This window comes from Carcharhinus amblyrhynchos, chromosome 13 (assembly GCF_965287045.1).
Source record: "Carcharhinus amblyrhynchos chromosome 13, sCarAmb.v2.hapA, whole genome shotgun sequence".
In the NCBI taxonomy this organism is placed as follows: Eukaryota; Metazoa; Chordata; class Chondrichthyes; order Carcharhiniformes; family Carcharhinidae; genus Carcharhinus; species Carcharhinus amblyrhynchos.
Window position 1 is genome coordinate 68,453,138 of NC_137336.1, and position 14,326 is coordinate 68,467,463.

General features: G+C 43.8%; 1 protein-coding gene across 1 annotated transcript in view; it reads right to left on the reverse strand.

Annotated features, from left to right (window-relative positions):
* Positions 1-14,326, reverse strand: part of LOC145351309 (ran-binding protein 17-like) — a 925,757-nt gene that overhangs the window by 740,131 nt on the left and 171,300 nt on the right. Inside the window, exon 4 of the mRNA XM_080200932.1 lies at positions 4,996-5,162. Within this exon, the coding sequence (XP_080057058.1) occupies positions 4,996-5,162 (167 nt within the window). The remainder of the gene's footprint in view (positions 1-4,995; positions 5,163-14,326) is intronic.

Consider the following 14,326-nt stretch of genomic DNA (forward strand, 5'->3'; position numbering starts at 1 on the left):
AAATTAACTCAATTTCGGTCTGTGATAGTTCATTTCTCTGATTCCATCCTTTATCTAGCCTTTTTGGGTTTGCTTTCCTGACCATAACAGTATCTTGTTTTTCCTAAATTAAGAATGATTTACCCTGTTTTGAACTAAATCAGCAGCTAATTGACACTCTCCATTTTGGAAAATCGACTGAACTTATCAAATTCTCTATCTTGGTCCAATCTAACACTAACACAAACTGGGTTCATTTAATGGTTCAACAAGCCAAACAGAGGTCTGATTCTCATTTTAACAAAAGCCAGGTTCCCAGTTCTTGTGATTCTTGTCTTCAGCAATCAGCTGCTGAACATCATTATCCAGAAGTAATGATATGCTCATTATTTATGATCCTACACTGGTTCAACTCCCCCACGAAATGGGAAAAATGTCAAGTGAAACTATTTCAGGAGATAATAAACAAATTAGACAGATAATAAGTGCCTGTCTGTATCTTGTTCTGATGTTTTTTGCTGTCAGACAGTGCTGACCTTTATTTTGTTACTAACACTCTCTGGGGCTATATACTTTTACAAAATATGTATTATATATTTCCTCATGCGTAATTTCTAAAATTTTAATAATGGAGAAAGACTTCTTAAAATAGCTGAACTTATGCCTGTGACCCTGAACAAAGGGGGCTATTTAGCAGAAGTTTGCATCTTGCTATACCTGAAGAGACCCAAACAACCCCTGCGAGACGGTAGAGACCAAATTTAAAGGGAATCATATAAAGACCATTTGTTTTCATAAGCCAGACCTGGCCAGCTGGTGTGGTTTCATCTACTGGGACAAAAAACCCTGCAATCTCCCTTTAAGACTTCATGGTTGAAACATTAACCCCGCCCCCACAATTCCCCTCCAACTAATCAACTCCGCCCCCTCCACGCCCCCCCACCCCCCTCACCCCCACCCCCCCAAACCCCAACCCCAACCCCACCACCCCCCCTCACCACCTCCTGTCCAGGTTTGAATGTCTGGCCTGGTTTATCCTGTTTCTACTGGGATTTCTATATCGTTGCCGACAAGGCTAATTCATCTTTGCATGCCTATCTCATTGTGGAAGTCAACTATTCAAGCGGCATGGTGGCACAGTGGTTAGCACTGTTGTCTCACAGCGCTTGGGTCCCAGGTTTAATTCCTGGCTTGGGTTACTGTCTGTGCAGAGTCTGCATATTGTCCCTGTGTCTACAGAAGTTTCCTCTGGGTGCTCCAGTTTCCTCCCACAGTTCAGAAGACAGGCTTGTTAGGTGCATTGGCTATGCTTAAATTCCCCGTCTGTGTACCCAAACAGATGCCGGAGTGTGGCGATCAAAGGATTTTCACAGTAATTTCATTGCAGTGTTAATATAATCTACTTGTGATTAATAAATAATCTTGACTTGACTCTATTGAAAAATTGAATTATCCAGCCCCAGTTAAGCCTGTCAAGCTTTTGTGTCAGAATACACCATTGGACTTTGATTCTAGACTCGGGACACACATGAAACAATTTTTTTTCTATGTGGTCTTTGTTCGGTAAATTTTTCGCTTTCTATCCCTCTTTTACTGTATGAGTAAAAAAGAGGCAATGTTGCTACTCTCCTCCCACATTTCAGTGTTTGAACAAGCTGCCTGAATTCATTCTATTTTGAGTTCCCTGAGGGTTTATTAATAGAAGTTGGATCACAACAAAACTGAGGGGTTGGGAAATGCACCACTGCTTAGAAAAGGGGGAACAAATCAAAGAACATCTTTCTGTTCATGAACAGATGGTGAGAGGGAAAATCAGGTCTATTTCAGTTTTAACATCCCTCTTGTCTGTAACAACACCTCTCTGGATCAAAGCTTTCGACTTTAATACTACCATTGCCACTCACTTGTTTTGTGTTCCATAGCATCCTTTTTATCTCTGCTGCCTCTCATATCTTATCACAGGAAACCTAAAGCACAAACAGGCCCTTCAGCCCACAAGTTGCGCCGATCATATCTCTACCTACTAGGCTTACCTATAACCCTCAATCCTATTAAGTCCCATGTACTCATCCAGAAGTCTCTTAAAAGATCCTATCGAATTTGCCTCCACCACCACTGACGGCAGCCGATTCCACTCACCCACCACCCTCTGAGTGAAAAACTTACTCCTGACATCTCCTCTGTACCTACTCCCCAGCACCTTAAACCTGTGTCCTCTTGTGACAGTCATTTCAGCCCTGGGAAAAAGCCTCTGAGAATACCTCTCAAAGCCCGAACAATACCTCTCAACATCTTATACACCTCTATCAGGTCCCCTCTCATCCTTCGTCTCTCCAAGGAGAAAAGACTGAGCTCTCTCAACCTATCCTCATAAGGCATCCAGGTAACATTCTTGTACATCTCCTCTGCACCCTTTCTATGGCTTCCACATCCTTCCTGTAATGAGGCGACCAGAACTGAGCACAGTACCCCAAGTGGGGTCTGACTAGGGTCTTACACAGCTGCAGCATTATCCCCCGACTCCTAAACTTAATTCCTCGACTGACGAAGGCCAGTACACCATACGCCTTCTTAACCACATCCTTCTCCTGCGAAGCCGATTTGAGAGTCCTATGAACCTGGACCCCAAGATCCTTCTGTTCTTCCACACTGCTAAGAGTCTTACTCTTAATATTATATTCCTTCATCCCATTGGACCTGTCAAAATGAACCATCACACATTTATCCGGGTTGAAGTCCATCTGCCACTTCTCCGCCCAGTCTTGCATCCGATCTATGTCATGCTGTAACTTCTGACATCCCTCCAAACTATCCACAACACCTCCAACCTTCATGTCATCGGCAAACTTACCAATCCATCCCTGCACTTCCCCATCCAGGTCATTTATAAAAATCACAAACAGCAAGGGTCCCAGAATAGATCCCTGGGGCACTCCACTGGTGACCGACCTCCATGCAGAAGAAGACCCATCTACAACCACTCTCTGCCTTCTGCGGGCAAGCCAGTTTTGGATCCACAAAGCAACATCCCCTTGGATCCCATGCCTCCTCACTTTTTTAATAAGCCTTGCATGGGGGACCTTATCGAGCACCTTGGTGAAGTCCATATAAACCACATCCACTGCTCTTCCTTCGTTAATGTGTTTAGTCACATTTTCAAAAAACTCAACCAGGCTCGTAAGGCACGATCTGCCTTTGACAAAGCCATGCTGACTACTTTTGATCATACTATACTTCTCTAAATGTTCATAAATCCTGTCTCTCAGGATCTTCTCCATCAACTTACCTACCACTGAGGTTAGAATCACCTATTGTTAATTTTCTGGGCTATCTCTATTTCCTTTCTTGAACATAGGAACCACATTCACAATCCTCCAATCCTCCAGAACCTCTCCCGTCTCCATCGATGACACAAAGATCATCGCCAGAGGCTCTGCAATCTCTTCCCTCGCCTCCCACAGTAACCTGGGGTACAACCCATCTGGTCCCAGCGACTTATCTATCTTGATGCTATTCAAAAGCTTGAGTATGTCCACATACTCAAGCTTTTCAGTCCGCCGCAAGCCTGCACTACAACCACCAAGATCTTTTTCCACGGTGAATACCGAAGTAAAGTATTCATTAAGCACCTCTGCTATTTCTACCAATTCTATACAAACTTTCCCACCTTCACATTTTATAGGTCCTATTCCTTCACATCTCATCCTTTTACTCTTCACATATTTGTAAATCGCCTTAAGGTGTTCCTTAATCTTACCTGCCAAGGCCTTCTCATGACCCCTTCTGGCTCTCCTAATTTCCTTCTTAAGTTCCTTCTTACAAGCTGTATATTCCTCTAGATCCCTGACATTACCGAGCTCCCTGAACCTTTTGTATGCTTTTCTGTTCTTTTTGACTCAATTTGATACAATTTTCGTGCTCTACGGTTCCTGTAACCTACCAAAACCTCCCTGTCTCATCGGAACGTTGTCGTGTAGAACTCCAGACAAACATTCTTCTATTTCATTCATCTTGCCCCTCCCTCTTTTACAACACCCTAAAACTCATCATATTTCTACCTCTCTCCAGTTCCAAAGAAGTCTTATTGGACTCAAAATGTTAACTTTGCTTCTCTCTCCATAGATACTGCCAGATCTGCTGGGTTTTCCCAGAATTTTTAGTTTTTATATATATAGGTAAACTTTATCTTCAGTTTTGAGAATAACTGATTGACAAATTACATAATTCAGCTGCCTATTAGTTATTAGGCTGCACATGTCCAACTTGTTTAGTTTGATCATCATATCCAATTTACACTGAAGCAAACTAACAGTAAAATTAGCTAGAAAAGTTGATAGAAGAGTGGGTATCCTGAAACAAGCTCTACCCCATTGTCATCATCAGCAACTTTAGTGCTTTGCAAAGCAAGCCATTGTCCAATAATTACAAAGTACTTGAACAAAGATACAGGCCATTTGGCTTGTGTTTATGTTCTATATGAACCTCCTCTCAACTCTCTTGATCTAATCCTCTCAATATATCCTGCTATTCCTTTCTCCCTTTGATGATGAGCTTTCTTCAGGACTTCCACTCTTCTTTAAGTTTTTCTTGCCAACTTTACTTTTAGTTTTCTTCTATGTTGTTTAGATGTGATTACCAAATTAAACAAGTTTCTCCTACATCTAGCTTTCAATTACTCCCTGTGGTAGCAAGTTCCGAGGAGTATTTCAGCCAGGTTAAGAGGACAAATGCATCTCTCGTCTAGTGTCAACTCTAACTAGCATTTTTCACAGACACTCTCCTTCCACCTTGCTGTTGTGTATGTATTAGTTTCTCATTGGACAAGCCTCAACTGGGAAACCTCTGCACTGCACTTTTAATTCATTATCTCAAAATGCTCTAATCACTGAGTGCAGCAATAAGTCCAAACCACCAGTGCTACACTGCTTAGTGCTCTTAACATACAAAATGCATGTAGAATAATTGCAAAGCTTGAAGTAGTTTTGTTTAATAGCACATAATATTAATGCATCTTACCTGTAGGAATTTGGTAACATCAACAATCACTTCCCTGAAGGCAAGCTTGTCTTTCCGGACTTCAAACCATCCCATTTTGGTAATCTTAGCTATAAGCTGGACCAATGCCTGGATCACGAAGGGTTCCAGCTTTGGGCAAGATGCCAAATAATTCAAGATATAGTTCCCTGTAAGAATAATTTAAAGTTGTTAAAAGGCAAATCAGAACTCCAGAAGAATGCTTAAACCATAAGTTGTCAAGTCAACCTGATTCTTTCAAATGCTCATCTGTAATTCAGGAACACTTGCTGACCATGGGCACAGCAGCAATATGTTGTCTGTGACCATGGGATCACATTTATGCGTTGTCCATGACAGGAGGCATGACAGCAATGTACTGTCTGTGACCATGGGCATTGCAAGAATGCGCTGTGCAGATCATGGGAATGGCACCAGTGTGTTATCCATGACATGGGCACTGTAGTACTGTGTTGTCCATGGTCATGAGGATGGCAGCAGTGAGTTGTCCATGATATGGACCTCCATGACCATTAGAATCACATTAATGTATTGTCCATGATGTTATCATGCAATATGTTATCCATGACCATGGGCATTGCAGTACAGGCAATCCTCAGATCTATGACAGAGTTCGTTCCTGTAAACTGCACCTTAAATTGAAACATCATAACTCAGAATTGGTTTTCCCATAAGAACAAAATTATGGATGGGAATTGGTTCCTGAACCAAGGCTCGATAACCTATTTTACACAAAATAATCCAGAATTTTGTAATCAAGTGAATTATAGATGAGTGATATAATAACAGTAACCTATTTATCAACCTAAACTTAATAGAAGTTTATAAGATGATGAGGGGGATAGATAGAAATAGTCTCTGAAAGTCCATTCTTCGAGTAGCTGTTACTAGGGGGTATAACTATAAGATTCATGGTGGGAGATATAGGAGGGATGTCCTAGGTAGGTTCTTTACTCAGACGGTGGTTGGGGTGTGGAATGCACTGCCTGCTGTGATAGTGGAGTCAGACACTTTAGGAACTTCCTAGCGGTTACTGGATAGACACACGGAGCACACCAGAATGATAGGGAGTGGGATAGCTTAATCTTGGGTTCGGACATAGCTCAGCACAACATCGAGGGCTGAAGGGCCTGTACTGAGCTGTACTGTTCTATGTTCTAAAAAAAAAAATCGAATTGTACAGGTGTATACTGTACTGCACTGTCCACTGCACATTATCAACAAATTATCTAAAAAGCACAGACTATTTTTAAAATTTAACAAAATTTCTCTTCATAATTCCTGGGCTCATGGGTGGGCATGGCCTTTGGTTAGAGATTTTGAAGGATTGTTGGCAGAGCCTTCTTCGGATTCTTGCCTTCAGTTTTTTTCTAAAGTCTTCTCCGTTTTCTTGGAGGAAGTTTGGACAGGTGTTCTTGTCTTCTCCTTGTAAATTTTGCTGTAACAGCTGGACATGTTGTAAATGCCCCTATTCACTGGTGCACTGCATTCAATGTCGGGAGTCACATTCCTCAAACAGGAACATGGCCACTTCCAAATGTTGAAATGCCTCAACACGTGACTTTACAAGCAGGAATCTCTTCAACAGAGGGTGTATCTTCTTCCCCTGCCACTTGTTGCTGTTCCAATTCAATCTGGTTTTCATTGGTTAATTTTTCCGAATCTGAAGCCAGCAAACCATAAACATCCTCTGATGCTATGTCTAAGTTGAGTTCTTTGCCCATTTTGCTAACATTTCTGGTCACCTCTTCAACAGTGTCCATAAAGCCTTGGAAGTCATATACCAACTCAAAACACAATTTTCTCCAAACAACATACAAATGTAATTGCATGCTTCACCTATGTTCTTAACTGCATGGTAAATGTTGAAGCACTTCCAGAATTCCTCGAGAGTTGGTCTACCTTCTTTCGCAGTTTCCCTGAAGGCCTGGACAAATATATGCCTATGGTAGTAAGTTTTACAAAGTGCAATCACCCCTTGGTCCATGAGTTGCAACAGTGAGGTGATGTTGGGTGGTGGGTGGCGCAGAAAGACTACTTTGATATCAGGATGCATATCATCAGGGATGGTTACATGACCTGGAGAGTTGAAGCAGAGTATGTAAAATGCATGACTGTTTCTGCTGCACAATCCCAATGCTTGGCACAAAATGACGGTTAAACTAATTCTCAAAGATGAAGGTGGGATAGAGAAAACTGGGAATTACAGGCCAGTTAGCCTAACATCAGTATCATAGAATCTACAGGAGGAGGCCATTTGGCCCATTGAGTAGTAGAGAAAATGCAAGAGTCTATTATGAAGGATGTGATAACAGGGCACTTGGAAAACATCAGTGGAATTAGACAAAGTCAACAAAGATTTATTAAAGGAAAACCATGTTTGACAAACCAATTGGAGCTTTTTGAGGATGTAACTAGTACAATAAATAAGGATCGATATGACGTATTGGATTTTCAGAAAGCTTTTAATAAAGTACCACATAAGAGATTGGTGTGAAAAATTGAAATACACGGAATTGGGGGTAATATTTTGACATGGATTCAGGTTTGGTTAGAAGACAAGAAATAGACAAAATAGGTCTTCAAAATGTCAGGTTAACTCGCGGGGTCCCACAGTGTTCGGTGCTTGGGCCCCAGCTATTCACAATTTATACCAACAATTTGGATGAGAAAATCAAATGTAATATTTCCAAGTTTGTGAATGACAAAAACCTTGAAGGGAATTAGAGTGGTGAGAAGGTTGTTAAGAGGCTGACGATGATTTAGAAAAGTTGAATGAATGTACAAATACATGGCAGATACAGTATAACATGGATAGATATAACGTTTTTCACTTTGGATGGATAAACACAATGTTATTTAAATGGTGACAGAATGGGAAATGGTGACATATAAAGGGATCTGAATATCCTTGTACACCAGTCACTGGAAGCTAGCATGCAGGCGCAGCAAGCAGTTAGGAAGATAAATAGTCTGTTGGCCTTCACTGCAAGAAGACTTGACTACAGGAGCAAGGATGTCTTCCTGTAGCTGTACAAGTCTTCAATGAGACCACACCTGGAGTGTGGTGTGAAGTTTTGGTCTTCTTATCTAATAAAGTTATATTTTTCATATAGAAGCACAGCAAAGGATCACCAGAATGATTTCTGGGTTGATAGGATTGGTGTATGAGGAGATTGGATCGACTGAGCCTGTATTCACTTGAATTTAGAAGATTGAAAGGGGATCTAACAAATGTATAAAATTTGGATAAAGGGATGCTGTTCCCTCTGGTTGATGAGTCAAGAACAAAGGGTAGGCCATTTAGGACTGAGATGAGGAGAAACCTCAACACTCAGAGGATGGTGAACCAACGGAATTCTCTGCTACAGAAGGCGGTGGAGGCCGAGTCACTGAATGTATTTAAGAAGGGAACAGATAGATTTCTAGACTCTAAAGGCATCAAAGGATATGGAGAGAGCACAGAAGTGTGGCAATAAGTTAAGAGGAACGGCCACAATCAAACTGAATGGCAGAGCAACTCAAAGGACGCAATGGCCTATTCCTGTTCCTTTTTTCTATGTCTCCATGTTTCTACTAACCCACATCTTCTGATTGGATTTCAGCATCACTGGGGGAAATTACTCGGAATATCCTTGAAAGCCCTGAGGTTTTCTGAATGATACACAGTAAATGTTTAAAGTTATCTGCAGGATGGCATCAAGGAACGACCTTTAGCAACTTTGTAACCTGGCATGGATATCTCATCTTTGGTAATGTGAGGTAACAACTGTATTTTTTTCAAAGAATCCAGTTTAATCAACATTAAAAACTTGCTGAACACAATACCCACCTTCTTCAACGATTTCAGTCAATGTCTCAGCAAAAACATGCGCTCCCTCCTCACCAGTACTGGCAGCTTGATATTCTGCGAATAAGACCTCACTTTACTCACATCCCTTACTTGCATTAAAAGGCTCAGCATTAGAACTCTTCCTATTGCTTCTTTAGATTATCATTCTTTTCCTGAATTATGCTGAGACTCACAGGAGTACAGCATTGATTTTGATCCTCCAGCCAAACTATTGACAGTTTCTCAACCTGAACAATAAGTGTAACATGCTGCTTAGCTATCACAGTTGACTGCATAGGAGGCAAACACTTACCATAAGAACAAAAGAACAGCAGGACTATCTCTGCTCTTTGAAGTGGTGGAGGCTACCTCGCTAAATATATTTAAGTCACGGGTAGATAGGTTTTTGACAGACAAGGGAATTAAGGGTTATGGGGAGAAAGCGGGAAAGTGGAACTGATGCACTTCAGATCAGCCATGATGTTATTGAATGGTGGGGCAGGCTCGAAGGGCTAGGTGGCCTACTCCTGCTCCTATTTCTTATGTTCTTATGAGTAGACCATTTGGCTCCTCAAGCCTGTTGTGCCATTCAATAAGATCATGGCTGACCTTTTTGTGGACTCTGCTCCACTTACCTATCCGCTCACCGTAATCCTTAATTCTTTACTGTTCAAAAATCCATCTAGCTTTGCCTTAAAAACATTCAACGAGTTAACCTCAACTGCTTCACTGGGCAGGGAATTAAACAGGTTCATAACCCTTTGCGTGAAGATATTCCTCCTCATCTCAGTCCTAAATCTGCTCCTCTTGATTTTGAGGCTATGCCCCCTAGTTCTAGTTTCACCCGCCAATAGAAACAAACTCCCTACTTCTATCTTATCTATTCCTTTCATAATTTTATATGTTTCTATAAAATCCCTCCTCGTTCTTCTAATTCCAATGAGTATAGTCCCAGTCTACGTGGTTAAAGGAGGGGCAGGACTGGTAGCTAAATATTCCAGGGTATAAGTGTTTTAGGCGTGATAGGGGAGGGTTGAAAAGAGGAGGGGGAGTGGCGCTCTTAGTTAGGGAGCAGATCACAGCGGTGCAGAGGGAGGATAACATGGAGGGGTTGGGAATTGAGTCTCTGTGGGTGGAGTTGAGGAATAGGAAGGGGGCCATTACTATGCAAGGAGTGTACTATAGGCCGCCCGATAGCCAAAGGCAGTGGAAGAGGGTATATGTAGGGACATTTTGGATAAGTGTAGGAAGAACAGGGTTGTTGTAGTGGGACATTTTAATCTCCCTGGGGTGGATTGGAAGGTGCCTAGAGCTGGGGGGTCTGATGGGGAGGAATCCATAAAATGTGTATTGGAAGGATCCTTGCAACAGTATGTAGATAGCCCGACTAGAGAGGGGGCGATACTGGATTTAGTTCTGGGAAATGAGCCGGGTCAGGTGGTTGAGGTTGCGGTAGGCGAACATGTGGCTAATAGTGACCACAACTCCGTCTACTTTAGGATATGAATGGAAAAAGATGACAGCTGTCCTAAGGGGAGGGTGCTAAATTGGGGGAAGGCTAGATACAGCCGGATTAGGCAGGAGCTTAGGGATACAGACTGGGATAGGCTGTTGGAAGGCAAGACCACGTTAGGCATGTGGGAGTCTTTCAAGGGAAAACTGCAAAGAGTGCAGGAAAGGCATGTGCCAGTTAGGAGAAAGGATGGGAAAGGTAGGATGAGGGAACCATGGATTACTAGAGATATAGAAGACCTGGTTAGGAAGAAACGAGAGGCGTATGTCAGGTCTAAGCAGCTGGGAATGGAGAGAGCGTTGGAGGAATACAGAGAGAGTAGGAGGGATCTCAAACAGGGAGTTAGGAGAGCAAAGAGGGGGCATGAGATGGCTTTGGCAGGTAGGGTTAAGGAGAATCCAAAGGCGTTTTACTCCTAGGGTGGCTAGGGGTAAAATCAGTCCTCTCAGGGACAGATGTGGGGAATTGTGCTTAGAGGCAGAGGGAATGGGGGAGATCCTGAATGAATACTTTGCGTCAGTATTCACGAAGGAGAAGGGCTTGATGTCTGGTACGGTCATTGAGGGAGCGGTAGACCAATTGAAAGATCTATCGATTATGAGGGAAGAAGTGTTAGGGCTTTTAGATGGCATTAAAACCGATAAATCTCCGGGGCCCAATTGCATTTATCCTAGGCTGCTTAGAGAGGTGAGGGATGAGATTGCTGGGCCTCTGACACAAATCTTTGTCTCTTCTTTGGACACAGGTGAGGTCCCAGAGGATTGGAGGATAGCGAATGTGGTACCGTTGTTTAAAAAGGGTCGGAGGGATAGCCCAGGTAACTACAGGCCGGTGAGCTTAATGTCAGTGGTAGGTAAGTAGATGGAGAGGATGCTTAGGGATAGGATGTGTGCGCACTTGGAGCGTTGCGATCTGATTAAGGATATGCAGCATGGCTTTGTCAAGGGGAAGTCTTGCCTTACGAATCTGGTAGAATTTGCTGATGACGCCAAGATGGCTGGATTGGCGGGCAGTGAGGAGCAGTGTCTGGCAATACAGCAGGATATTGATAGGCTGGTTGATTGGGCAGATACATGGCAAATGGAGTTTAATCCGGATAAATGTGAGGTGATGCATTTTGGCCGGAATAATGTAGGGGGGAGTTATATGGTAAAGGGTAAGCCCGTAAGGAATATAGAATCGCAGCGAGACCTGGGGGTGCATGTGCACAAGTCTTTGAAGGTGGCAGTGCAAGTGGAGAGTGTGGTGAAGAAAGCCTATGGTATGTTAGCCTTTATAGGAAGGGGTATAGAATATAAGAGCTGGAGTCTAATGTTGCAGTTGTACAGAACGTTGGTTAGGCCACATTTAGAGTACTGCGTCCAGTTCTGGTCGCCTTACTACCGGAAGGATGTGGAGACTCTGGAGAGAGTGCAGAGGAGGTTTACCAGGATGTTGCCTGGTATGGAAGGACTGGGGTATGAGGAAAGATTGAAGAAATTGGGGTTCTTTTCCCTTGAAAGACGCTGACTGAGGGGGGATCGAATAGAGGTATATAAGATTATGAAGGGTATAGATAGAGTAAACAGAGGTAAGCTATTTCCTATGATAGAGACACGTAGGACAAGGGGCCATGGACCTAAGGTGAGGGGGGAGAGGTACAACACAGATATTAGAGAGAGGTTTTTCACACAGAGGGTAGTGGGGGTTTGGAATGCTCTGCCAAGTAAGGTGGTGGAGGCAAACACGCTAGAGTCCTTTAAGAGTAACTTAGACAGGCACATGACTGGGTTGGAGATGGGTGGACATAGGAGGTTGTTTTAAATAAGGGTCATTAGCATTGGGGCGTCCCTGGTAATGTAAATGGATATGGTATGATAATAATGTTTTTTCTCTTTTCATTCACAGGTTTTAAGTCGGTCCACCTCGTGTCCAACGAGGGGCATACATGCGATGGGTCGTACTGGGGCTGCTCTTGGTTGTTCAAGATTGGCCTAGTGCTTCATGTCGTTAGTGAGCCTAAACTGGACCAGATACTGGGCAAGACGACAGCTCAGTGACTATCGCTGATTGCTGTGCAGACACATGGATTTGGCCGGTGTCTGTGGGAGTTTGCGCATTCTCCCCGTGCTTGCGTGGGGTTTCTCTGGGTGCTCTGGTTTCCTCCCACACCCCAAAGATGTACTGATAGGCTGATTGGCAGGAATAAATTGTCCTTAAATCAGATTCCGTCAATCTGGATGGCCATAAAACATTAGACAGGGGTCGTGGGTGGAGTAGGGGGACTGGTGGTGTTGAGATGGCGGCACGGGCTCGTTGGGCCGAAGGGCCTGTTTCCCGGGCTGATTATTGTTCTTTGTAGTCTACTCGGTCTCCTCATAAGCCAACCCTTTGAACTCTGGAATCAACCTTTGAATCTGCTCTGCACTCCCTCCAGTGCAAGAACATAAGAAATAGGAGTAGGAGTAGGCCATCTAGCCCTTCGAGCCTGCCCTGCCATTCAATAAGATCATGGCTGATCTGTCGTGGCTCAGTTCCACATTCCCGCCCTCTCCCCATAACCCTTAATCCCCTCTCTTATCAAAAACCCATCAACCCGCGTCTTAAAAATATTTAGCGAGGTAGCCTCCACCACTTCAACAGGCAGAGAATTCCAGAGATTCACCACCCTTTGAGTGAAGAAGTTCCTCCTCAACTCCGTTCTAAACCGCCCCCCCTTTATCTTGAGGCTGTGCCCCCTAGTCCTACTGTCCTTTCTGAGCGGGAAGAGTCTCTCTACCTCTATCCTATCCATCCCATACATCATCTTATACGTCTCAATGAGATCTCCCCTCATTCTTCTAAACTCTAACGAGTACAAGCCTAGTTCATTCAGCCTCTCCTCATAGCTCAACCCCCTCAACTCCGGCATCAGCCTTGTAAACCTCCTCTGCACTCCCTCCAAGGCCAAAATATCCTTGCGTAAGTACGGCGCCCAAAACTGCACACAGTACTCCAGCTGCGGCCTCACCAATGCCCTATACAGCTGCAGCAAGACCTCCCTACTTTTATATTCAATCCCCCTCGCTATGAAGGCCAGCATCCCATTCGCCTTCCTGATCACCTGCTGCACCTGCAAGCTGGGTTTTTGCGACTCATGCACAAGGACCCCGAGGTCCCTCTGCACCGTCGCCTGCTGCAGTTTTTCACCACGTAAGCGATAATCCTTCCTACCATTATTCCTACCAAAGTGGACCACCTCACACTTGCAAACATTAAATTCCATTTGCCATTTCCTGGCCCATTCGCCCAGCCTATCTAGATCCTTCTGTAGACTCTCCACACCCTCTGCACAATTTGCCTTTCCTCCAATCTTGGTGTCATCAGCAAATTTCGACACCCTACACTCGGTTCCCTCCTCCAGATCATCTATATAAATGGTAAATAGCTGAGGCCCCAGCACCGACCCCTGGGGCACTCCACTAGTCACCATCCGCCAATCCGAATAGCACCCATTGACCCCCACTCTCTGCCTCCTATTTGACAACCAATCCTCTATCCACGCTAACACCCTACCCCCAACTCCATGTCCCCTGACCTTCTGCAATAACCTCCTGTGAGGTACCTTGTTCAAACGCCTTCTGAAAATCCAGAAAGACCACATCCACCGGTTTTCCTCTATCCACCGCCCTAGACACATCCTCATAGAACTCCAGTAAATTTGTCAGACACGACCTCCCTTTAACGAAACCGTGCTGCGTCTGCTCTATCAAGCAATTCCTCTCAAGATGCCTCGTTATTTCCTCCTTGATGACGGATTCTAACATTTTACCTACAACAGATGTTAAACTAACCAGCCTATAATTTCCTGCCTTTTGCCTGGCACCCTTCTTAAACAACGGCGTAACATTAGCCGCTTTCCAATCTTCCAGCACTTCCCCAGAATCCAGCAACGTCTGGAAAATAACCACCAAGGCATCCACTATCACCTCCGCCATTTCTTTCAGAAC